This window comes from Mirounga angustirostris, unplaced genomic scaffold (assembly GCF_029215605.1).
Source record: "Mirounga angustirostris isolate CCGP_5_RB_7025 unplaced genomic scaffold, mMirAng1.0.hap1 SCAF_6, whole genome shotgun sequence".
Classification (NCBI taxonomy): Eukaryota; Metazoa; Chordata; class Mammalia; order Carnivora; family Phocidae; genus Mirounga; species Mirounga angustirostris.
In genome coordinates, this window is record NW_026991714.1 from 24,495,325 (window position 1) to 24,522,808 (window position 27,484).

The window sequence follows — 27,484 nt, forward strand, 5'->3', positions numbered from 1 at the left end:
ATCTAGGATGCTTTGAGTCCATCTGTTTTTGAACTTAAGCTGAAGGCAAGATTCAGAACAGCTGGATTCAGCAGCACTGACCATGTTATATGTGTCTGGAGGAAAGAGAGAAATAGAGTAAGTGTGTGGGAGATGGAGGAAGAGTTACATGGGGCAAAGGAAGGGGAATATGGAACCCATCCCCAGGCAGAGAGGAGACAATGGCCAGGTCAACACTGGTGCAAAAGAACTTTTAGAGAGGCCAGAGCATCTGAGCACAGAAAGCCGAGGAGAAGAAACAGTGAGGGCGTCAGAACAGGGAGCCAGCAAACAGGCCAGCAACAGGGCCAAAAATTCTGTAAGTCTGGCTATCAGTGAGCAGTATCCTGCAGCTTCACCTTCAAAGGACCAGATCCAGATCGTCCAACGTACAACATCAAGCATATTACATGAGTTGCTGGTCATCAGCCTAGAACTGAGATGAGAGGGGGACTCTTGATTCCCTAAATGCAAGAGAGGTGTTCATGGAGAACAGCAGGGAGAACATGAGAGAAAGTGGCGAGGGTCATAACCCATCCAGTGGCTTTCCCACAGTCACAGTGGGCCCAGCAATGAGGGGGACATGGCCTGAAGATGGTCCTCAGTGTCCACCCTGTGTCTGGCCTATGGCCCCAGCACTGACTTCTGATAATGCCCTAAGTACATCTATGGATAAGCAGGTCTCTCACTTCTCCCAAGGCTGCTCAAACTCTACTCAAGAGAAAAGATTTGTTGGTGAGAAATGTCCATCAAGACCTCATTCTGAAGGGGAAAAAATACAATACAAACAGAAATAAATAAACCAAATGGTATTTCAAACCAGTAATATAACCACACTGAAGGTCTGGAGGTTGGACGAGAAGGAACTGACAGCCAACTTTTTGAACCCTGTGTTTTGGTCCTTAAGGCTAGAAACAAACAAACAGACAGACAATACCCTCTAAACCTATATTAAAGTCTAGTTAGTAGTCGTCTTCTTCAGAGGCATGTGTTAGCCGTTCTGAAACCATCTTGTGTATATCCTAGGACTGAGCAATTAAATACATATATGACAGATAATGGGTGCCAGATTTCTCACTGTTCAGAGAACAGGGTTATAGATGTGGAAAAGGGAGAAAACAGAATAAAACATGTGGTGATGGATTGGAACTGAAGATATTGATGTGCCTTGTAGGCTTTACTAGAAATAAGCATATAGATAGACAGATAGAGAAGTATGTGGGTATACGCATGCATGCACACACACCTGTTTACTGCCTCTGTCTGCTGACAGGGACTATAAACAGTGGTAGTGTAGTAACAAAGAGCACACCTAGTATCCGTGGTTTCCAAATACCATTCACCATTAAGAGGATCCAGGGCTCTTGGAAGAAAGGGCTTCTAAAGTGAAGCAAGGAAAGTACAAGATGAGGCTAGAACAACTTTTTGTGCCAGAAAGTTGAATGGTGGGGACACGTCAAAAGGACACAGGAACCAGCTTGAAAGGGCTCCACTAGCCAAGCCTGGAATGAACATCAAAATAAATAAACGTAGAAGGATTATAACCTATTAGGGGCACCTGGGTGGCTCAGTTGGATAAGCGTTTGCCTTTGACTCTGGTCATGATCCTGGAGTCCCTGGATGGAGCCCGGTGTCGGGCTCCCTGCTCAGTGGGGAGTCTGCTTCTGCCTCCCCTCCCCAGCCCCTGCTCCTGCTCTCTCACTCACTCTCTCAAATAAATAAATAAACTCCTTAAAAAAAGGGGGGGGATTATAATCTGTTGAATAAAAGCAGAATCCATGAGTCCAAATTGATATACACAAATAACTAGACAAATACCTGGGGGAGATGGAGAAGTTCTTCCTTACAGCAGAATCCCGACAGATAAATGTAGAAAAAAATGATGGAGACTAGGAAAATTACCATTTGGTAACCATCATCATAATAACTGATTCAAGCGAGAATCATCACCACATGTTACAACTGATAGGTGGAAGTTTTGAAGAACAATATGATATTTACATGGTCTCAAAGCATCTCTCCAAAATCATGCATTAATTACAAAACATAAACTAGAATAACTTTATGGTAGAGAAATCTGGCAGACACCACCCTAAGCAAATGATCAAAGTTAACATCACCAATAGTGGGAAATCATCAGCCAGTGACTCCTGATATAATGCGCTGAGAATATAACATCACTCCAACGGTATTCCCATCCAAAGCACATGACCTAAATGTAATCATAAAGAAATACCGGACATTATCAGAGACACCAAATTAGGAGACATTCTACAAAATAACTGAGCTGAATGCTCCCCACATGAACTACAATGAAAGAACTGGAAACCCATTCCACATCAAAGGAAACTAAAGAGTCAAGGCAACTGAATGAAATGCATAATCCTGGCCTTTCTTTGGCCAAAAAGAAAATTTGGGGAACAAATGATAAATCTAAATGTCTGTGGATTATATAATATTATTCTGTCAATATTTATACCCTGATTTTGATCACTGTACTGGTCATTATGTCATAGAACTACCTTATTTTAAGTGAATACACATTAGAGTATGTGGAGGTAGAGGGGCATCATGTCTGCAAATTATGCTCAAGTGTTTCGGAAAAAAAATATGTATGTGCGTGAGTTGGGTATGGAGAGAAAAAGAAGTAGAAAGCAAATGTAGTAATATGTTAACACTTTCAGACAAACTGGATAAATGACAGAAATTCTCCAACCATTCTTGCAACTTTTCTGTAAGTCTAAAATGATACCAAAAGCAATGTTTAAAGATCCCATTCTGGACAAAAGTGAAAAGAAATCCTTTCTCCCATCTCTCCTTTGGCACTAAATATATGCTACTTTGTGTTATCTTTTTTTCATATAAACCTCCTGTCTTCCACATGACACAATGAGCCTCCAGAGGGCAGAAGCTGGGTTCTATACCGCTCTGTGACCCCGGCACCTGCCGCAACCCGTCAGTCATTACTGATTATGAAGATGAAGCCAAGTGTTTATGACCAAATCACATATAATATGGGTGACTTAAAGGGTCACTCAACAATTCTGGCTCCTCAACCTTGCACTCTTCACCTTCTCAGAACACACACGCACAACCTTAAAATATTTCACATTAAATGAGAACCTCCATGAGAACAGTGGCTTATTCCTCTGTGTGTATTTAATTCCTAGCATAGCCCTTGGTGTAGACTAAGTGCTGAATAAACGTATAAATTGCTGAAATGTACAGGTGAACCTCACTTAACAGGACTGGTGTTCACCAAAACTTTCTATGTTAATGAACAAAAGGGCCAGGAGTGCATTTGTTTTCCAGAAGAAAGAAAAGCACAAGGATGTTCTTAAGCCCCCAAAATAATAAGTGAGCTTATCAAAGATTTTCAAGCCAATATTTCTGACTAGAGTGGCTTGAAAACTGGCCCAGACCTGATAAATTGCTTTTTTCGTTTAATTAAAGGTGGGAACTTTTCTAAAGTCTTCTCTAATTTGGAAACAAGAAAGCCTACTAAAGATGTATTATAGGGGTACCTGGCTGGCTCAGCCAGTGGAGGGTGCAACTTTTGATCTCGGGGTCGTGAGTTCAAGCCCCCCACATAGAGCTTACTTAAGAGAGAAAGAAAGAAAGAAAGAAAGAGAGAGAGAGAGAGTCAGAGAGAGAGAAAGAAAGAAAGAAAGAAAGAAAGAAAGAAAGAAAGAAAGAAAGAAAGAAAAAGAAAGAAAGAAACGATGCATTATGTATCTTTTTTCCATGTGGTTTCCCTGAACTAGGCTGTAAAGTAGGTGTTCTAAGCACTTATCATCTAGCCAGAAACTCAGCATGTGTGTTTCAGGGCTGGGAGTGGCGTGGGGAGAAAAGACGCCTAACTGAACTCTCTACAAGGAACATTATCTTCATTTACTTCCAGTGAATAACGTAACAGAGACCTGGCAAACCCAACACTGAAAATGTACATGAATAAGGTTAGCAGCCAAGACAAAGCCCCTAACAATACCATGTAATCTGTACGTTATAAGAACCCGAACGGCTTCAGGAGGTGCTAATGGAAAAGTCTCTGTGGCATGCCCACCTGAATGTCGGTGTGCGTGTGTATGTGGGACTCTGTGGCTGGGAAGGGCACACGTTTCCACCCACGACCAGATAAAACAGAAGCAAGGAGGTGGCGGACCAATCGAGCCCATGTATAAGAAGAGGGGCTGGGAGGAGTGCAGAAAGTCAATACACCTAGGAAGCTGGATCCTTCTTTACTAGGCCTGCCGGCCTGGCTTCCCTGGTTCTCTGTCAGAGTCCACTAAGGAGCGTGGGCTCTGTCTTGCAAAGGAACTGTCTCGGGCATCATTTCCACCTGTATGCCATAGAATCAAATCCATCCGACTTCCTCCTTTTGCTAAATCCTCGAGATGCTGCCTATAAATTCAAAGAATTTCAAGCACCAACAGAAACCCCCACCCCTACCCCCAGAACACAGTAGTTCTGAACATCTGTTGTTTACAAGGGTGCAGGCTGAGAGCTGCCAGACTTGTTCCACAACCTCTCCTTCAACACAGAGGCTGCTAGGGAGGGATGTCTGAACTTCATGCAAGGATGCCCTGTCTCGACCGCTTAAGTAGAAATCAGCAAACACAGCTCAGCATCCTACCGTTGAAGATAATCCTACTTTGTTCGATTCATTTTCTAATCCTGGTTCTTTAACCAGCTGTACCCAAAATATGTTAAGAAGCAGAGCTGTGCTCATTGATCTTCCCTTAGTCAAAAACCCGAGGGGGCAATGATCCAGTGATTGGTGGCGATGTAAAAGGACAGGAGGTAGCAGAAAGGATGATCCTTTTTCAACTCTGAAAAATTCAAACCCTCCTTTTTTCTCATTCTCCCTAAATCCTTCATTAACACTGAGCTCTTCCCATATGACTCTGTGTCTCTTCCCAGCATGATACTTCAGCACAGCGAAGGAATTAGATATTAAAGTCTTTACTTCAATTAACTTGGGACCAAATCTAATTGAGAACATAACTGCTATCTTTTACCTTTCCCTGCCTAAGCCAAGCACGAGTCCCTCCCGAGTAATCTACCTTCCCTCCTTTCCCGGTGACTATTAGAACCTGCCGTAGCCGGGGTCCTATTTTTAGATTCATGTGCCCATGCGCATATGTGTTCTTATTATTCTCTGTCAGCCTGTCTGATGTTCCCCATTTCAATTATGAAAAGTCCTTACGGCAGAGTCTGTCTTTTCTTCTTATCTTGTAAACCCTCCCACTTAACGCAGTCAGCTCCCAATAAAGAGGACATGCCTTTTGCCTTTAAAAGGGACCGGGATCAAAGTCAATTCATTTAATTGGCTGTGAATTCCTGAAAATTAAAGATCCTTCGAACCAGACACACATTGCTTCCTGTGTCTACCACGGAATTATTATGGGACTTACGAGAGCCAAGAAAACAAATACTGAAAGTTCTCTGCACCCCAGCACTGTTGTTAAGGGACACGATCAGCGGTGTCTGGCTCCAGCAAGCTGAAAGCCTGAGATGTGTCCTGCTAGCATTCCAATGGCAGAGCCTGGGAGACACAGGAAGCCCTCGGGAGTCTCTAGCATCCTCCCAACTGCTCATTAAAGCATGTTTTGCTCCCAACTGCCCTCTATCATTCCCTACCCTGAAAGGATGATACAAAGCCATGTATGCAGAAGTGTAGGCCCTTCTGTTTGGCCTCAGGAGACAACCCAGTAAACCACAATCTGTTATGCTCACGACTGAGGCTTGTACTGCCCTGGTCGGCTGGTACGGAGGGCAGCCACGGCATGAGCTGACCAGGACTGGCACGTTTTCATCCAGCCGCTTGCAGTCGGGACCTCAGCACATACCTTTATGGAAACCCAACGATTTGCCAATTAGACATCAGAGGGGAGATAAATTTCCTCCTCTTGATGATTATGAGCCTGGATATAGAAGGAACATGCCAGGGTTAACTACCTGGTTCAACGTAGCTCATGACACCTTGTGAACATGACAGCTTACAAGACAAAACGTGCAATTGCTTGAGTTTTTATAGGAACTGGACGTACAATTATGTAGAGTCACCTAACTGCATAGTTCCTGCCCAATGCAGCCATATCATAAAAATCAGGAGGGAGGATGAGTTCTGTCATTCCCAAGGACCCACACACAGGGGTCTCTGAGGAAAAGGGAGGCGGACAGGATACTACCTAGGGCCAGGCTTAAGAATGCTTCACTCTGCACAGGGACTACACAGTGAATCTCATCCACCAAGGTTTTACCTGGGATAACTATGTTCAGTCCCATCTCCTGAGGACAAGAGCAGCCACTGCTATTTACATGTGCTAAGTGCTGTCCCAAGGTCTCCACCTTAATTCCCTTACTCAGCAGAACAACCCCATGAGGCAGGCACTGTTATTACCCTGAATTTACAGACAAGGAAACTGAGGCAACCAAGAACCTTCATCTAGAATCATCCAGCTGGTAAGTGGGAAATCCAGGATTGCAAACCCAGGAAATGTGGTTCCAGAACCAGGGATCTTGACCTCCATGTTACCCTCCTTCTGTGGTCATGATAATTACATGAGTTACCATTTTTTTGAGCATCTAGTAAGTTATAGGCACTAGGCTAGTGCTTCACATATATTATATCTAACCCTTAAACAACTCTTCAAGGTGAATATTACTCTCTACATTTCATAGATGAGTGAACTGAAGCTAAAAGGGGTTAAGTGACTTGCTCAAGGTCACAGGGCTATAAGTGGAAGAGACAGGATTCAGACCCAAGTGTGTCTGGATTAAAGCTCTCAACTTTAAAAATAAACAAATAAAAAACAATAAAGCTCTTAGCTTTTACTACTAAGTCATAACGCCTCCCAAAGAGCTTTCAAATGAATTCTTTCTCTGTTCCAAAGACTATCCAGCACCCTGTCTTGCTGACCTCCACCCTGCCCCCCCAAATTGCCTTCTTGTGTCTCTTCTATCCTGCTTTGTCCACGTGTGAGGAGACTTCCCAAGTCTTCCGAAAAGGATCCAACCACCACCTAAGTTCTGTACGGACTAGGCCAGCACGACATTCACCAGGGGACCTTGTGTTGGTTTCTAAATAAAGGCGGCCTGAGCCATGGCAAAGGGAAGCTCAATACCAGATGCTACATCTGGGCAAAATCTTCCCCGAGGGAACAAACAGCTCTCAAATATGTCCTGGTCCCAGGAAGTGAGGGGTTGTCCCTTCTGGCAGCTTCATGCTTCCTCCTCCCTCCCTCCTCAGAGTCAGCCAGTACTCGAGGAGGAACTTTCTGGTCCACCACCCTTTTCTGATTTGCAATCACAGCTATAACAATCTCCATGGCCAACTGACTCTGCTTTTCAACCCAATGCTATTCTGTGAGGCTGATGAACAACTCTGAAGTTAACTCCAGGAAAAATGCATCGACGGGAGGTGACGTAACTGCAGAAATACTGTGCACAAATACTGGGCCCAAGGCCAAGAACATGGACTCTACAAGAATTTCTCTCTAATTAATTGTGTACCTAACCTCCCACTGAAAGGCATATTGCAGGTTGAATGTCTACCAGATTCCTGAGATACCTGGGTCCTGCTCCCTCATCTCCCTTCCCATGGTTGCACAACTCATGATCAGCCAAATAAGCGGGTTTACTTTCCAAGTGTATCTTTTTAATGTCCTGCTAATTTCATGTTAGTGAGAATAGGATATTGTCTTGCTCCTATCCCCAACCTAGCTCAATGCCTTGTCCTCAAAATGTGTACTGAATGAATGCACAAATAAATATATCTTTTAAATCACTTTTCATTCTCTGCAATCTGAGTACCACCAACAATACAAAGGATGTTTCCCCCCTTTTCCTCCTAAACCCTTAATGTTGGAAATCAGACCATCACCTCTCTATGAATATGCCCAAGTATCTACCCACACAACCCAGACTTCAGCCCTGAACACAGCCCAGATCTTTAGCCCTGAACACAGCCATTCATTTTCTGTCAATGTCTGCAAGTTTTAGCTTCAATATCCCTCCACTATCTTAAACTTAACATCCGAAAACCAAATTTCTCACATTGTAGCCCTTCAAAAACAACTCTTCCTAACTTTGGTATTTCTATTAAAGGCACCATTAATCTACCAGTCACCCAAGTCCAAAAGAAACTTCACAACCCTCTTTCTTTTGTGCCTCCAAGCTCACTTGAAACCTGAATCCCATCTGTCAGCAATTCCTGTAGCTTCTTCCTGCACCAGGTGTTTTCCATCTGTCTCTAGACTATACTCCAGGAGTGTAGGGGGGCAGTATCCTTCTTGCCTGGCATGTGTCTGTCACATGGGATACATACTTGTTAAATGGTCCGAAGGATCAATTTCTGTTCTTTTCATTCCTACCATCCCACCCTAATTTAGATCCTTATTATCTACTGTGGCAACGGGTTTCACTGTCTCAAGTTTCCAGTCCTTTAGCAATTCACCACCATTAAGGTTAAGGTTAAGCTTCTGTAAGAAGAGCTCATATCTCAGCTTGGACACGAGCTGTTCAAACCTTCAGTGGTTTCCAGTGTCTATTGCATAGCGCCGAATCTTCATCGAAAGTCAAGACCCTCTACTATATGGTCCTATCTACCGTTGTCCAATTCCTCTGTACACAATTGTTAACCAGTCCACTTGCTGCACCCCGAAAAGCACTTTGTACTTTCCTCCCGCTGTGCCCCTCCCTGCCTACAACATCCTCTCCCTCCCTCTTTCCCTCTCCATCCATCAAAATCCTGTCCATTTTCTTCAATGTCTGGTTCAAATGCCATTTCCTTTCTGGAAGTTCCCTGACCATATCAACTGCACCACATCCCTTCTGTAGCACATACTTGGTCCTTACCACATGTTGCCTCATACTGAAGATGTGTTATTGTATTCGGGGACAAGTTATCCCTGACCGGACTATAAACTCATCTGGGAAAGAACCACTACTTCTACTTCTTTGGATCTCCCCCCTCTAAGAGTCTAGAACAATACCTTAAAAATATTCAACAAATATTTGTTGTTGAGGAAAAGGAAAAGCTGGAAGAAAGAGATGTTGGCTGTGGGTTTTAAAGTAGCATAAGGTCTCTGGGAAGAACACAGCAGGATAGCAGCAATGCAGGAGTATTCCTCTGAAGATTCGACAGGAAAAAAAAAAGAAAAGAAAGAACTGAGCTATTAAAAGTAGGAGATCAAAACCAAGTGAGCTATGACTGAAAGGTAATTTACAGCAAGTCTATATAAGAAGAAAAAAAAACCACAGCCAACGCATTATCAATTAGAGTCCTGCTGGGCAATATTAACACAGATTCCACTTAAAAGAGACAATCAAAGGCTCAGCAACAAATAGGAATACATTTATACTCTTCAAGGAGCCAAAGAAAATGCAAGAACATCTTCCCTAGGAAGACTTCCGACCCTCACATAGTATTTTATCTCTGCTCTTAATCAAACCAGGCGGATAGAATTTCGACATGAGCAGGGTTCACCCACAATTCAAAGGGATGGCGGAAGCCATGTTCCCTATCTTAAACAAAGCAGAATACGGTAGAATCAAATCAACGCTAGGTAGCTGTATCTGCAGCATGTCTCGCTCTTTCTGTGGGGGAAGGGGAAGAGAAGGAGTGTGATGGGACCGCAGGGTCAGACTTTGCAAAGGAGTCAGAGCTGTGAGGGCTTTAATGAGGGTGTTTGCACAGAGCACAGTGCGGGAGAGGACAAAAGGTGAGCAGGAGCAAAGCAGAAGAGGAAGCAAAGCCCAAGAGTGACCAGCTAATGGCTTCCAGGGTAAGAAGTTGTCCAAAGGAAGAAGAAAAAAGCAGCTCAGCAATGTTTGTCCCTAAATGCAGTCACTTAAAACTGTAACCGAATACCCAACCGACCCGAGTGTGAGAGGCTGAAATCGAGCCAGGCTGAGAAACTGGCCTGGAAAAGGGCGGGGTGGGTCCATGTAGACGGACTTCGGCCCTGGCCACCCTACCCCAGGCCGACTTGAAGAGTTTCCACGGCCCTGGGCGCGTCTGTCCAGGGCTGCCTCGGCAGCTGCTCTCCTGGCAGCGCAGGGAGACAAATCCATGGCATGGCTGGGCCAACAGCTGCTACAGCTCCGGGGGAGGTGACGAGTGCCTGCTGAGACGCTCTGGGCAGAGAATGAACTATTCTAGGGATCAGCCCGAGAGTCAGCAAAATCGAGGCTACACTCCACCGGCGGAATGAAAATACAGTACATCTGCCACTCCAGAGACCCAGGAAACCCACAGCCCTTCTTCTGTCCCAGCTTCTCTCACTCGGAGTGCTTCTTGCCCTCACGTTTCTATTTCCGAGGGCACGACTTCGGGTCAAGCCCATGTTAACCTTAGGCTCACTGCCATACCTTCTTAACAGGCCTCTGGCTTCCCCGTCTCTCTCCTCCAATTGATCTGTGGTGTTGCCATAGTTACCTTCCCACAGCACGGCCATAATTAGGTTCCTTGCTCAAAAACTATCAATGGCTCCCCACGCTTACAGAATAAACCCTGTCGCCTGGCACTCCCGGACCACTATGATCAGGCCCCTACCAACTTTTCCAGGCTTATTTCACGATTGCATTTATTATGCCTGTTCTTCAGCAAAACAGATGAGTTACCCACCAGCCTTGTTTTTTCAACTGTTCCTTCTACCTAATATGCTTCCTCCCTCCACCTTTCTATCTTCCTTCTATAACTTCTGCGTTGTCTCAATTGAATTCAGCTCACAGGACTAGCACCTAGCACTTGCACTTGTATTTTCCCATTTCCCAAACACTGAACTTCACCTTTGTGAAGCCCCGCCCAGTCTGCAACCTGAAGAGATGTCTATTCTCTATGCACTGTAGCATTTTGTATGGATGGGTGGACATGGTCTTTCATAGACGATATGGCAAGGCTGCAAATAGTCCCCCCACTATGTTTCCTCTTCTCCTATATGAACAGAAACTGTACCTTCTGGTCTCCCCACACAAGAACCCAGAGGGCTCACTACCATGCTATCACATCAAACCTGAACTCCTCGGCCTGCCTGCCCAAGAGCCATTATTTGGGGTCTACCCCCCTTATCTAACCTTATTTTCCACTGCTTTTGAAATGATCTGTATTCTCATGATATTTTGCTCAGACCTCCACTGAAGGTTTCACGTTACATTGTTCCCATGTCTCTCTTCCCTGTTAGCCAGGATTCCAGAGTGTACCTTAGCTCCCAGAGGAATCAGCACAGCACCCAGTAGGTACTTAAAAGGGGTTTGGTGGGTAAGCAGACTGTCACTGAGGATAAAATCAGACAGGAAGCTATTGAAGCAAACTAGCCATCAAGTGACAGCAAAAGGAGTGGAGAAGTCCCCCTCTTACACGCTCTTAGAGCTCCTTGTACTTCTGTTCCACAACACTTAGCTCAACTCGTCTAATTGTGTGATCTGTTTAACGTCCGTGTCCTCATCCTGTGTAAGTACCCTGCGCCAGAGGCAGCGCTTGATCCTGGCTATAGCCCAAGGCACCATGTCTGGCCTGAAGGAGTTCAAGGAATGTGCCCTGGACATTTGTTGAAGGAATGGAAAAGAAATGTCCTTTTAACGAAGCTGGACCCCTCCCTCGTCCCTGTACCCCCTCAGCAGCCAACACTCCCGCTTCCCTCTTGCCGGCACACGCTGTCCTCTGCTACACAAACCTACCTTCAAAGCCTCGCCTACCTTTAAAGTCCCACTTGCTTCATGAAAACTCTCCTGACTGTTCCAGATCCTTTATCTATCTCTGATGATTTATCTCTGACCTCCCATCACATCTATATTCTACACAAAACCAATGATTTCTTAATGAGATCATTATTGCTTTGCTCTCTAGTTGCTTCTGGTATTAAAAATCTTTTCTCCCCAGCCAGATATGGCCCCCTGTAGAGACACATGATTAACTTCCCTTGTATCATCCAATGCCTGTACAATACAGAGTACACAGATGGCTCTTAATAAATACTCATTGGTTGTTTGGGGGAAGATGAAGCCAGGTACCAGCTTTTGAGAAGGGAAATCAATTCTTCCAAAACACCCTATTCCGTGTATGTGATCTTCATCAGAGCAATTCAGCTGACTTAGAGATGAGCACATCTGTACTTTAATTTATAGTAAATATGTCTTGAAGCTGAAAATATGATAGTACTAAAAATCAAATGCTATTTTAAACTTAGGAGCAGCTTACCAACAGAATAAATCCAACTTTGAGTCATTTTTCTAAGGCAAATGATTTCTCTCCCAAATCTTCATTTATCATATACTAAAATAACATTTTATTCTCTCAGGATTGCTTATTATAAAGAGAATAGGACTTGGGAAAGATAAGGAGCTCTGAGGACAAAACATCTGGAGGAAATTCTCATTCTGGCTCATACTGAGGGTGTCATCTATTCTCCTCAAACTTAGCCTCCATATTCACTGCTCAAAGCTGGTTTGTAAAGGATAATTTGTGTCCCAAATTATTAGAGTGATAAACAAAAATAGAAAATGGGGGAAAACAAGATATACTTGGCATCAGTTCCTACATTCATTCATTCATTTACTCATCCAATAATGTTTAGTGAGCATCTATTATATGCCACATATTAGACTAGGCACTGTGGGAGGCTGTAAAATGAATCAGAAAAGCTTACACTGTCCACTAAGGGAAGAAAATGAAAGGCAGACAGTACTGAATGCCCTAATAAAAGAACAAATAAAATACTGTAAGAATTCAGAAAAGAGAGAACATTCTTTCCTCTGGGAGAATCAAGAAATTTTCTTGGAACATGATGCATCTGAGATGGGTCTCAAAACATAGGTATGTCTTTGACATGCAGAGATGTGAAGAACGGGAACCTAAGTTCAAATAACAGGACGGGCAAAGGCCCATTGGAGTTAATCTTCTATTTGGCTAAGGTACAGTAGAGGGGAAAAAAAAAAAACAACAGGAAATAAGGTTAGAAAATTAGTCAGGGCCAAATGTAAAGGGGCTTGAAGAACAAGCCAAGGCATGTACACCTTTGTGAATAGAGCAGAACTTCTCAAACTTTAAAGTGCATACCAATCACCTGAGTCTCTTGTCAGGGTGGATCTGGGGATGAGACCGGAGATTCTGCATTTCCAACATCCTAAGTGGTGCCAATATTGGGAGACCACACCTTGAGCATCAAGAACATAGACAGTGGGAAGCCATTGCACAGAGAACCCACCCGATCTCCAATGTGTTCCAGGAAGGCTATATCTGGTAAGAGTGGATCGGGCAGACTGGAATGGGGAGAAGCCATTTCTGGACCCCAACACTGGTTGTTCGTTAGAATCATCTGGAAAGCTTTTACACCATACTGTTACCCAGGCCCCACTCCCAGAGATTCTGACTTAATTGCTCTGGAATGGGGCCCAGATTACAGCATTTCAAAAAAGTTCTCCAGAGAATTCTAATGTGAAGCCAGAGTTGAGAACCTCTGCTGTGGATGATACAGTGAGTAATGTGATCATTCAGACAAGGATGATGATCTAAACTAGGGCAATGGCAGTGAGGACAGAGTGAAAGGGCCACTTGCATAAAATGCTACACAAGGAACAGACCGTGTGAGCAGTGAGTCAGACGTATGGTGACAGCATCATTCATTTCTTCCAGTTAAAGACAGTTTGGTCAACTGGTTAAGAACACAGACTCTGGAGGGCGCCTGGGTGGCTCAGTCGTTAAGCGTCTGCCTTCGGCTCAGGTCATGGTCCCAGGGTCCTGGGATCAAGCCCCGCATCGGGCTCCCTGCTCAGTGGGAAGCCTGCTTCTTTCTCCCTCTCCCACTTCCCCTGCTTGCGTTCCCTCTCTCGCTGTGTCTCTCTCTGTCACGTAAATAAATAAAATCTTAAAAAAAGAACAACGACTCTGGAGCCACACTGCCTGGGTTTGATTCCCAGCTCTGCTATTGATTTACTAGAGGTGTGTGTGTGCGTGTGTGTGTGTGTGTGAGAGAGAGAGAGAGAGAGAGAGAGAGAGAGAGAGAGAGATCTTAGGCAATTGCCTTAACTTCTTCAGGATGCAGTTTCCTCATCTGTAAATTGAGGATACAACAATGACCAACATACAAACTTGTGGAGATTAAATGAGTTCTCATATATGTAAAACCCTTAGAACCATGTTTAGCACACCGGAAGTGCTCTGGAAGTGTTTGCTGTTATTATTAGCATGGTCCACCATCTCTTGGGACCCCTCCAGGATCCCGACCTGCATATAGGACCCATCTGGAAAAGGAGAAGTTCTTGAGGGCTCTCAACCCTCAGCCAATTTGAAGTCCCCGGGGCACTTTGCATGAATGCGCACAGATCTAGGTGGCACACCCCGCCTCACCCCCCTCCCCAGCCCCATTCCCAAGATCCCTGCGAGAAACAGCCACAGGGTCCCTACTTGAACTGCTGGTCCTTGGTGCTGCGCGTCTTGGCCAGGAAGCGCTCGGCCAGCTTCTCCAGGTTGCGGGAGTAGTCCATCTCGATCTCTGCCTTCTTCCGGAAGAAGTCCTGCAGGTCCTGCAGCAGCTGCACCCGGAGCTCACACTGCTGGTCCAGGCATTTCATCTGCTCTGTGAGCTGGGCACGGATTTCTGCAAAAGAAACAAAGTCAGACCGTCAGATGGAGGTCCCTAAAAACAAAACGGAACAAAACAAAAACATAAGGGGGCACCTGGGTGGCTCAGTTGGTTAGGCGGCTGCCTTCGGCTCAGGTCATGATCCTGGAGTCCCGGGATCGAGTCCCGCATCAGGCTCCCTGCTCTGCGGGGAGTCTGCTTCTCCCTCTGACCCTCCCCCCTCTCATGTGCTTGCTCTCTCTCATTCTCTCTCTAATAAATAAATAAAATCTTAAAAAAAAAAAATAATAAAAACAAACAAACAAACAAACAAACAAAAAAAAACCAAAAACATACATACCCACATTTACCCCTTCCACTTAGTCAGGAACTTAAAGCCTTTAATTAAAAAAAAAAAAAAAAAAAAAAAAAAGGCTCGAGCTTAAAATGGCCATATGATATGAGGCATCTCCAAAAACTCCACCAACTCTTTTGGGCCTACTAAGAAACTGGAACCAAGAATCTGCTGGATCATTTCCAAACCCGGGGAAGGAGCACTTATGTTATTATGCCTTTCCTTGTGTCTGCTCCAAATTCATTCCCAAATCACAGAGTCATAACGATGCTCTCTGTCTATATTACGTGATGCATGGGGGTGGGGGGTGGTAGGGAGATCTAGACATTTCATCCGAGCTGTGGATAAGTCAGGGGCAAATCCAGGATCAGTGCTATGATGTTGAAAGTTTTGCCGACCACTCTTACGAATCAATGACGCTGGGCAAATGGTGCATTTAGCTTTGCCTTGAAGTAGCTAGGCGTCCATAATCTACCCTTATCTTTATTTTTGCCTCTGTTTTCACCCATATCAGAATGTAGCACAAGTATCTGGTCCTTTATGGGTATCTCGAGGGATCTGTAAGTACAGTTCTCACCCTCTTCGTCCCCATGCCTCCCCCTTGCCAACCATCAATGCCTATCAGGCCTACAGTAACCTCACCTGAACTGAAACTGAGCCCCGGAGGATTGTTTCAAGCAGACAGAAGGCTGAGCAGAAAAGCCGCCTACCTCATCATTCATCAAAGCTCCCTTGTTCTGTGTTTTTTGGGAGTCTGATTACAAGGGTGTTGGGGGAAGATGTGCTGAGGGCAATGTCAGGCATCTAGCTCTTGCCAGAGATTTCTGGGCCTCTTAAAGGCAACAGCCCTTGTCAAGACTATTCCTAGAGGCATCTAGCCCCCTTCCACCTATTGGTAGATAGAAGTAGAAGTCGGCAGTAGTAGCCACTGGATGGGCGGACTGTGGGTGGAGAGCGCATTCACAATGCTCATTGATATTACTTACAACTTGCCCATTAAGGAAGAATCAGGGCATCTTAGGGCAAAAAGGCTCTCCAGTCAGTTCCAGATTTGCAAGAGGATGTGGGTGGGTAATGGGGCTGTCCGCCCCCTCGGAGTCACCTTTAACTCACGTAAGACTTTGCCTCAATAATCTCACTAACCAGGAGAGCAGAAGAGAACACGGTAGAATGCATTATGCCCACCCTCCACCAAAAAAAAAGAGGGGTCTAGGCAAATTCCCATGATCAGAGGTAGGCCACTCCAGGGTTGCCCTGGCCAAGGAATTAGCACTTCCTAGGTAGCCTCTGAAATATGTGAACTAATCTAAGAAGCCCCCAAGCACATACGTACCCACATTTACCTCATTTACCCCTTCCACTTAGTCAGGAACTTAAAGCCAACACAGACCCGCACCCTGACTTTCCCAGGTGCCTCAAGTGGGTAATACAAAGTGCACCCCACTCTCAGGCATCCCCTGAGGGACCCTGAGGGAAAGGGTTACTGAACACCCTTCATGGGGCTTTATATGCATCATCTCATCTCATCTCCACAACTAGTCCATCAGCTATCCCCAATTATACTGATGGCACAGGTAAGAAAAATGAAATAAGACCTGTTAAGTCATTTACCAAAGGGTCATACAACTAGGTGCAAGTGAGGCTGAAGCTAGATGAAGGTTAGTCTAACTTGCCAAAGAGATTGACTGTTGGCCAGGGAAACAAGAGAAACAGAACACAAGTCTGGAGTCTCTGGAAGTATTTCTGGGTAAATTACAGTTTCTATGGCTCCCACCCATGGAACATGCCCTTCTCCACCTTCTAGCTGAGAAGTGATTCTGAATCAAGTTTGGACTAGCCCACTGACTCGACAACTAGCCCATGTTTCAACTAGCTCACCACTGGGCTGGGTCCCTTCCCTGCTTCCTCAATCTACTCTACTCTACAGGGCAGCTTTGGAGGAAGTGTTTTTTCTTGTCCCAGGAGCACACCCTGAGGTCTGCCAGTATGCCCAGAGGGCAGGGAAAGTGAAAAAGCAATGATACCCCTACCTGATCCGGGAGAAGAAGAGTCTCCGCTAACAGATACCACCTGCTACTGTGGTTGATTTGTCCTCCCCTCCACTGAGCATCTCCCCTCCCTGGCAGCCTAGAAGGAGAAGCCTCCCTGGCTTCTATTCTCAGGGCATCCACGCAGACATGCAAGGGAGACTCCAACCACCCCCATCTCTAGGCTTCAGCTCCAAGACAGAATGGCTGTTCTGTCCGGCACAAAATGTGCTTCTTCAGACTTTTGCTGCTGCTCCTGCAAAGACAAACAATGGCCCCCAAGAAGGCAGCTGTGCCAGCCCCGGTCCTCTGTCCATGCACAGAAGGGGCAGGGAACAATAGGCCACTGAGCTCCAGCTCTCGTGGGCCATGTGCCCAGGCTGGAGGCCCTTCTGCACCCTGGCCTACCAGTAAACTACAGGGGCAGAAAGAAGAAAGGGGCAATGTATAAAAACATGAAGGGATTCCTCACAATTCCATCGTATGCACTGCCCGCGGGTGTACACCCAGACACACTCACCCCACCCACGCTGTGCTTCACCGTATCAACTCAAGAAGGCTTTAGAGATCCAGTTTGCAGTTGGATGAGTATCCCTGGGAACTGGAGAGGATGGGGTCCTTGGAGGTTCGGTCCCTAGAACTACACGGGAAGAAGTCAAGCTCTCATTTTCTAGAAGCGGCTGTACCTCAGGGGTGCAAATGAATGCCATGGCCATCCACAAAGCCGAAGTACAAAGGTCACCATGACCTTTGAGTGATACATGCCAAAATGACCTCCCCTGGGCACCTACCAGAGCCCATTAATTCACCAAATCTTTACTGAGCTCCTACTGTATGGCAGAGCCTGAACTAGGTGATGGTGGGGATGAACAAAACAGGGCCATGCCCTGCCCTAATGAAGCCTGGCTTGACAAAAACAGAGACAGGAAAAGAAAGCAAAGGCAGTCTTACTGCTCTTGCTTTGAATACTCTTTATTGTAACATAGCCACGAGAGTGAGTCCCAACCCAAAGACCAACGACTAAAAAATCATCCGTGGCGGACAAAAGAAACCAAATAACAAGCCTAAGAAAAATTCAACATCCTCTGGCTCTTTTTTCTATGACTCTTTTTTTTTTTTTTAATGACATTTCTGTAGCTTCCTTTGCAAAAAGAACCAAATTTTTAGAACTAGTTTCCTGAAAACCAGAACTGACCTTTGGCTGATACTTCATTCAAAGATTCAAGTCAAAATTTAATCCCACTGCTGTGGAATTAGATAGTGGTCATAGTGGCACAGCCTTGTGCACATACTGAAAAACAACCCCACTGAATTCGTGTACTTTTAAAAGGGTGAATTTTGTGCTATGTGAATTACATCTCATTTAAAAAACTTAACACCACCAAAAATCATGTTCTTTTGAGCACCATCCGGCCAGCTAAGGGGAAAACGGCCCAACAAACTGGCACCAAAAAGAGGAAGGAATTCTTGGTTTCCATTTCTCCATTTGTGTGGGCTGAATCTCAGTTCTGCACTGAACATTCTTAAAGCATGTACCAGAAGCTGGCCCTCTGGATGGCAAGCTTGGCCATGACACTGAACTCCACTGGCAGATCATCGTTCCATTATTTCCGAAGGGTGTCAGATCAAAACCAGCAAGGAACACTTGTGTGCATGAGTTCAAATATAGGATCGGCAGACATATCCATCAAAGCTTCCCTCGGGAAGTGCTGACGCCTTGTCCAGGCTTGGCCACAGCTGAGATCCTAACTACACCTGTCCTGGGAGTTATTAGAAGGAGGCTCATTTCCATTTTGGAAAGAGGGTGAAGGGTCACAAGAAGGATGAAATTAGAAGAAAAACTAGCCCTAATAGGATACTGATCAGTATCATAGGATACTGAACAAAAACAGGCCCTGCCACACTTACAATCATGTAGACTCTAAATTATATAACATCTGCCAACACAGGCAACACAGTCTTCTGAAAACTGTCCTCACTTCAGAGAACACCCAGGGAATGCACAAGTCAGCAGAGTATAGGAGGATTTTGTTCATTCTGTTGCTTTCAATCCAGAGATACTAGTCCTTCTTCCCTTCTTTCAAAATTCCTTCTTCAGGAATTTTCTGATTAAGGCTTCCTCCTATGAGTCCCACATTTCTGAGGAGAAAATGAGAGTGGAAGGGCAGGCCTCAGAAAAATGTAATCCTACAGGAGAGTAACACAGGCACACCCTTCCCTTCTCTTTGATGATCTAGCACCTAAGGGATAGGAGCTGCAACTTCCACAGGTTCTGTTCAGAACACAGGGCATGAGATAAGCCCATGTTCCCCATTGGAACTGGGACTGACTGCCAGTCTTTTTCCACAAAATCTGCCTCACCTGCTTTTAGCCCTTTCACAAACACATGATGTCACCTCAGCCACCTCAGGAATATTAATTCCTAGTACCTTTCCAGCAAGTGTTATATAAGAAGACAACTGAAGCTTTCATCAGGCTGGGTACTCCGTATCTCTTACCAAGACCTCTTATCTCAAGGGTAATCAGCCCCTATCAAAACTGTTCCCCAGGAAACAAAATGCTGGGATGCCCTGCCAAGTCCTGCTCTTCACCCTACTGGTTTGCTTTTCTACAAATTCAGTAATGGGTGGGCCCTTAGAAATCCTTGTTGGAAGGATGACAGAACCAAAGCCCAGAGAAGGGAAAGGAATTGCCAGAGATCACATAGCTATTTGGCTGCGGATGTAGAACTGAAACCCAGGTCACTGGGTTCCCAAGCCAATGTCCTTTCTTACTCTTATCAGAAAAATTTATTTGTGCACCTGGCAGGTGCTCTGAGAATCAAAAGACAGCAGTCCTCCCTCAAAATTAGCTCAGTAGTAGGGAAGAAACCAGTGAAAAAACCTATACCAAACAAGGTGAAATAATAGCAGAAATAAACAAGGTATGCACATAGTGATACGAGAGGAGAGGAAAAGGAGACACATATCAGCTTCAATCCATCTGCTACACCCCTTCTTTCAATGACTGACACTATCACTTACATCTGAGTAGTCACTGTTCCAAGAAAAGGTCATCGTCAAGCTACTTCTGGTAAAGTAGAAAACAGCAAATATTCTTCCTTGAAGAGTGACCAATGGCCTTTTTCATCATTACTTTACCCCATTAAATACAACATAGAACTAGACATGAGTCAATCCAAACAGCAAACCAACAATAGCTACTAAGCTTCCAGAACATGTAGATGTGATAGATACTTATCGTTTCTCCTTCTCTGCATCTATATCCTCCCTGACTCTTAGTCCATGTGCTTTTGGTAAAGCTCATTCCACCTCTGCCCTCTCCAAAGATGGTGGATATTACCTGCAGGCCAAGACCTGAAGACAATGAGAATCTGAGACTGCCGCCACCATCTTGCCACCATGACTGGAAAGCCTGTTTGAGGATGGAGCTGACCCGGAGAAAACAGAGCTGAGATGGGAAAAGGAAACTCGAGCCTTTGAATCGAGTCATGGCCAGATGCCAGCCCTCTCCCTGGCCCTTTTGGCCTCATAAGCCAACTCATTCACTTTTTTGCTTAAAATAGTTTGCATTGGATTTTTGGTTCCTTAGAAACAAAGGAGTCCACATGAATCAAGTGAAGTATTCTGAAGTGCTCAGAAGCATGAAGATCCCTACACTCAAGGAACTTACAATCTAATTGTGAATATAGGATCAAAATATACATTTCTCGAAAATTATGTATTAATAGACTACATAAATTATGCTAGATATTATATTACATAAATTATGCTAGATATTTATTTAATAGATATTTGTGCTAGATATCTGTACTACATAAATGTTTATGTTATTGTACATTACATGGTGTGTGTTGCATACTGTACACTTGAATTTTTTTTTTAAAGATTTTATTTATTTATTTGACAGAGAGATACACAGCAAGAGAGGGAACACAAGCAGGGGGAGTGAGAGAGGGAGAAGCAGGCTTCCCGCGGAGCAGGGAGCCCGATGTGGGGCTCGATCCCAGAATCCTGGGATCATGACCTGAGCTGAAGGCAGACGCTTAACGACTGAGCCACCCAGGCGCCCCTGTACACCTGAATTTAAGAATAAATACTACTAGCAAAAGTTTTGAGGACTCTGAAAGTGTAGTGAGGACTAACATGACTAAAGCAAGGCTTCTTGATGAAAACTAAACTCCATGAAAGGAAGAATTTGTCTCTTCAGTTCACCAACATATTCCTGGGACCCAGAACAATATCTGGCAGGCCTTCAAATTTGTGGAGGGAAGAAAGGAGGGGAGAGAAAGAGGGAGAGAAGAAGGGAGGATATAGAAGACTGAACTAGTATTCCTAGGATGGGTAGAATTTCAGTAAATGGAAGGGTGAGGAGACCATAGTCCAGAGGAAGATAAGATGTAAGCCAAGAAATGGGAATGGTCAAACATGGCCTCTCTGTGAGGTAGTGAGGAGGATGCATGAGCTAGAACAAAGGGTACCCTGAGGCCTGGTCAGAGATAAGGGTGCATAGGGAGGAGCAGCTCCAAAAGCTAACAGAGGAGTTTGGATTTCATGCAGCCAGAAATGGAGCTGGTAAAAGTGTGTGTCATGATGAAAACAGAGTTGAAGGAAGATCAGAGGAGGTCTGCTGGAGAGATTCCTAGGCCTTCTAAATTAAAAGATGGAGTGAGCATTAATGAGCAATCCAGGCTGAACGGTACAGAAGTCACCATGAGCAGGAGAATTCCATGAGTGGAAAATCCCTGCCCATACCAATTCTAACCATTAGTAATAATACACGCTTTAGAGCCAGTGGTCCTGAAGCTAGTGATTCTAAACTATCCCTCCCTAGGCAGTGGTGAGCAAAGAGGACAGGTCAGAGAGATCTTTGGGTTTAAAGGTAAGGCAGTTATCTTGGCAGGAAGAAGGCAGGAGTGAAGTTCTGGTCTCCCTGGCTTTCCTTTTGACTATGGTTCTTTCTGTTGTACTTTTAAGTTTGGCCATCTTCATAACTGTCTGCCCTGAGCAGTAGATTATCCCAAAGTTACAAAAGAAAGGACCTCTCCTCCCCTTGCATTAACTTCACACTACCTAAAAACAATGCATACAGCTCTGGAGACCAAGAGAAACCAGGGAAGGAAGAGGAGAAAAAATGGTCCTAGGAGTTTCCAAAGGACACTCAGTCATCCATTAACTTTCAAGCCCCCAAGTGAACACGGAAAGCAACCTCGTAAAGCCTATGGAGAGGAGGGTGTAAAGGGGAATGTCTCAATGAACTTGAATCATCACAATTGCTCTGGCAAGCTGCCTTGGGTCTTTCAAGTGACTCAATAGAAAGTCGAAGACAAAAGGTTCCCAAATGAACAAGCTGCCACATCAAATGCCAAAGGAGTAATGTTAGCTCCTAGGTCTTGCCTTAGATGTTTAAGAAACAAAATTCCTCAAGTCCAAAGTTTAGAATTAACGTGTATTACAAACTAAAGATTTGCAATGAGATGACCAACAGCTCCTCTGGGAAATGTCACCTGATGGCCCTGATTCGTTGCTGGAGGCAAACTGGAAGTCGGTTCCCAAGGACCACAGTAATCAACCAACAAATCCAGCAAATATTTATCTTGCACTGTCTCTGTGCAAAGGTCTGAGTAATGAATCAGTGGACCACACAAGAAAATATAACATACTATCTTACTCTCAAGGAGTTTACAATCCAATTGGGGAAAAAAGGGAGGGGACTAAATGCAAAAGTATTCAACAGTATAAGCCTGTGCGTGCTAAGCACCAAAATAATGTTTGAGATGCTCAGAGAGGAGGAGATCAGTATAAACCAGTGTGGACCTGGGTTAGTCTTGGGGCCTTGAGCTGGGGAGGATTTACGGAGATAGAAAGGTACCAGAGGAAGGAGGGCTGCAGCTACTACAGCAAAGGTGAGGAGGCAGAATTGGGCAGATCTGGCTCAGGAGGCTTTGAGCAGCACTTCTTAGTCAGAAGTGTATGGGGTGGGGGGTGAGGGCAGGGAGGGGAGTAGAAAAGCAAGATGCATATCAGATACAAACACAGTTCAAAAAGGCTCCGTAAACTGGGAATAAAGCAAGGTAAGGGTCTTAAAAAGCAAAAGGACAGCACAAGCAGAATCAAACCCCAAGCAACCTCCTACCAATCAACACCTCAAAAGCACAAATGTCAATTCAAACATGTCCACTACAGTAATGGACAACGGGCAACTGTGTGCTGTTCTGGCTCCAGCACAGTCGGTCGAACTGAAAACAAACCAGATGAATATTAAAATCCAGATCCTAAATTCCTAGAGAGCTGGCTCTGGAAGGTTTATTTCATTCTGTGCAGGATCCAGCTTGGCATGCAGTATCAGCACATTATTCCAGGTGTAGTTCAACAAGCATGGACCACGTACCTACTTGTTGCTGGAAAGAGGAACAAAGATGATTACAAAGGACCCAGACATTCACTTGGCCTTTGAAGTGCCTGTGGAACTTCCTGTTGGAAAAGGCAGTTTTATTTTCCAGTCTGGAGCTCCCAGGAGAGGTCAAGTCTGGAAACAGACATTAGGAGCCAGCAGCAGGTAGACAGAAGTATGAAGTTAACGAGAAAAGTGAACACAGCTGCCCACAGAAAGCATGCAGAATGAATGAGGAGTAAGCCTAGGCCTGGGGACCCCCATTTAGGTGGAAAGCAAAGGAAGAGGAGATGGGGAAAACAGATTGAGAGTGAAAGAGAGATCTACAAGTGTCAGGAACTGCAAAGCACTTAAATAAGAGAGCAGGGCAGAGTTTGTTCACTTCGGCAGTGAGGAGTCCCTCGTTACCAAGGTCCCACTACGCCAGACCCAGTTTATATGTCACCCAAGATGAACACAACTGCTGGAACCGCTCATGCTGCTCCAGCTACCGTGGCTGCACCTTGGCCTTCAAGCCCCACAGCGCCTGGCCCTGCACCCATGCAGCATGCCTCTCACGTCCCGCCCCAGGGTCTCCTTGTTGCCACTGAGGCCTGAGGTTGGGAAGGACTTCCTCAGCCACCAGCCACGCGACCAAGAAGCACAGGAGAGGTGAAATCCATGAAGTCAACCCTCAGCCAATAGATGGGAGTGGGCAAATGGAATCTTCTCTCTCCTTTCCCCAGGGAACTGCTCAGAGGTACAGCAGCTTCACCTAGTTTCTCTGAAGATGTCCCACGAGACAAACCATCAGCCTCTCATGAAGCTGTCGCCAGTTTTACAAGCAGTCCCTTATATTTGCTCTCTCTCCCTGCCATTTCTCACTTCCCTTTTCTGCCCATTCCTGCTTCCCTGGGCTGGCTCTCCCAAATAAAGTGGAAGCCTGTGCCTCTGGCTCTATTTTCTAAGAAACCCAGACTAAGACACTACCATGTACCAGGCACTGTTCTAGATGCTGCGTAGACAGTCTCTGCCTTGATGAAACTTATTCCAGTGGAAGTCTCTGCTTAGCAGATCCTTGAGAATAGCTAACCAATTATTTTTCAAGAACTCAACACATACATGAAGTGATTGGTTGGTTATAAGAACTGATGTAGTTGACTACAGCTTATTTTCTCTCGAAAGGTAAACTGCCTCCACAAAAGTTACAGACAGGCACGTCCTATACATTCAGTAGGGATCACAGAAACCATTTCTTAAGTACTTACTATGAGCCAAACAAGCTCATAGAAAGTCAAGTCACCATTCAAGTGTAAAGGTACATGATCTCATTTAATCCTCAAAACATCCCAGTGGAGTAAGCATGCAGGAGAGCAGAGCGGTTAACTGTGCACTCTGTATTCAGAAAGACCAGAGCTTCAACTCTAGCTCTGCCACAAGCTAGTGGTGTATCCCTGGATAAGATACTTAGTCTCTGTCAGTCTGTTTCACTCTCTATAAAATGGAGCTTGTAAGGGCTTACTGTGTGCCTGGTGCCCGATGATTCTCCCATTAAAAGTCAACGTTGACTCCTCCCACTTTACAGATGAAGGACCACTGAGGTTCAGAGATTAATTGATTGCCTGAGGTCACCTAGATCATTACAGATCACGACAGGATTTGATCCAGATGTGTTTAATTATAAAATCAGTGCTCTTAACCACTCCCCTGCATCTTTGTATTAGGCTGAGCTAGGGACTCATCTGGTTGTCTTTCACCCCAGAATCCTACAGTTCTAGGTTGGCAATGTTGATTGGTTAATAAAAGGGATCCCTGAATTTCTTCAATTTAACAAATAAAAGTCCTCATTCGCGCTATCTTAGCTCTGAGTGTTTAAGTATATGTGCAGAGGGTAGAGTAGGAAAACAACTTTTTTCATTTCTTCTTGAAGGCGATAGCAGGAAAAAGTCCATGCCCCCACCTAGAGACGCTTTCAACTGCAGAGGCAGCAGAGCAAAATCTGCTTGGAAACGAGTCTGGCTGGGCTCAAAACACCAGCTCCACCACTTACTAGCTGTGTGATCCTGGGCAAGTTACTTAACTGCTCTGTGCCAAAAGTCTCCATGTGTAAAGGTTCCACAATAATGATACCCTCTTAGAGATTTAATGAGTTAATATTCGTAAACTAATTAGAACAGTTCCAAGTACACTGTACTATATATATTTCTATTAAACATATCAATCAAATCTGTCTCATGGGCTCTTCAATCCTATAACTTTCTGGACAAGAAAGTATAGAAAGTCATAGGAATCAAATAGAATAAATTAGTGGCTTCCAAACTTTTATAAGCCAACATACACATACATACACACCAGAAGTTTCATGAACTACGTATCCTTAGTACATGCCATAAACTCATATTTTCCATGTCTTATTTTTTTAAACATTTTATTTATTTATTTGATGAGAGACAGGGAACACAAGCAGGGGGAGTGGGAGAGGGAGAAGCAGGCTCCCTGCTGAGCAGGGAGCCCGATGCGGGGCTCTTCCCAGGACCCCAGCACCATGACCTGGCCGAAGGTAGATGCTTAACCAATGAGCTACCCAGGTGCCCCTTCAGTGTCTTTTTAAATGCTAGTTAGGGCCCACTAATTTCATTTTATGACCTACTGATTTCTCGACCTGCAGATTAAAAAGCTCTAGAATAAACCACATGACCACCAAAAACAGAACTAGAACAGCCTTCACACCACTCAGCTCCTTCTTCACGGTTATTATTAAGTCAGAAAAGGCCTAAGTTTCACTTCCTGCTGGAAAAGAAACTGTACATTCTGGGTCCTCCTCCCATTCCCTCCACAGTTCACGTGAACACTAGAAATTCAGAGAACACCAAGGAACCAGTGGGCACTTCCCATCTGTGCAACTTCTTTGACTGCCCAATCCAGTGTGCCACCATCTGCACCAGAGAGAGTTCCCTGGCTTGTCCCCTTGGTTTCGCCTTCCTAATTTTGAGGCCCAGCAACTACAGTCACCCATCGTATCTTTGGAGCAAAAACAAAACAAAACAAAACAACTGCTGATCCAATACAACAAAGCAATGTCATTATATATATAATAAATGGGTTATAAACAGAATAGATGAACTTTATTAGTGGTTAAGTTAAAAAAAGTTCTTATCTCTTAGAGGTAAGTACTGAAATATTCAAGGATGAATAATGTCTGGTATTTGCTTCAAAGTGATGGAGGGGAGTGGGAGGGGTGGGGGGATGTAGACAAAACAAGCCTGGCTGTGAGCTGAGCAGGGTGATGGGTACATGGGAGTCAATAACACTATTCTACCTACTTTTCTGTATGTTTGAAATTTTTCATAATTAAAGGTTTTTTTAAATCTAATTAATGGCATATTTTTAAAAAAAAGGCTTAAGATACTCACAATAAACACAAAAGAAGATAAATAGGACAGAAAAAGTAACCAAATACAGAATACAGATCTATTTCCTTAAAATGAAAGAACTAAATCTGCAGGTAGAAGAAGTATACTGTATACCAGGAAATGTACACAAACAGTCAATATCAACACATATGATGTTTACATTTTTGAACTTCAAGGATAAAGAAAGAATCATTTAAGAATCAATGGAGGAAAAGTAGCACTTCTAACAAAATAGGGGTCAGATTTCTCCATAGCAACGACTGAGGCCTGAAGATGATGAAGCCATGTTCTAAAAAAAATTCTCAGGAAGAATAACTGTGATTTAAGAATAGTACAGCAAGCTGAGTCACTGTCCAAGTGTAAAAAAGTCTCCAACATTTGCAGATTTGAAAGATCTCAGCCTGTGAAGACCCATGAACCCCTCCTGAGAAACAGAAATCCTGCACCCAGTAGATAAATCAAAACAAAACCACAGGAACAGAGATGCCGTGGTAAAAGAACAGGCGGTAGATACAGTGCCAAGAACAAACACAGGAGAGTGTGCAGGTCAGAATGTAAGTGTTAGTAATGCTGCCAACGAAAAAAAAACAAAAAACCAGATAAACTACAAAAATTAGGAGATGGGGAAGAGAGGTACAAGAAAGTATAAGAATATGAATCACCTAATCCTGCCAGGCAAGGGATCAGCCAATCTGTCTCAAAGTGAAGACTGAGCTAAAAATATAGTTTAAAATA

The 27,484-nt window shown here is 44.5% G+C and overlaps 1 protein-coding gene across 12 annotated transcripts in view; it reads right to left on the reverse strand.

Moving 5' to 3' along the window:
* Window positions 1–27,484, reverse strand: part of SRGAP2 (SLIT-ROBO Rho GTPase activating protein 2) — a 227,820-nt gene that overhangs the window by 125,587 nt on the left and 74,749 nt on the right. For all 12 annotated transcript variants that reach the window (XM_045876931.3, XM_054507924.2, XM_064593903.1 and 9 more), the window contains exon 3: window positions 14,426–14,618. In XM_045876931.3, the coding sequence (XP_045732887.1) occupies window positions 14,426–14,618 (193 nt within the window). The remainder of the gene's footprint in view (window positions 1–14,425; window positions 14,619–27,484) is intronic.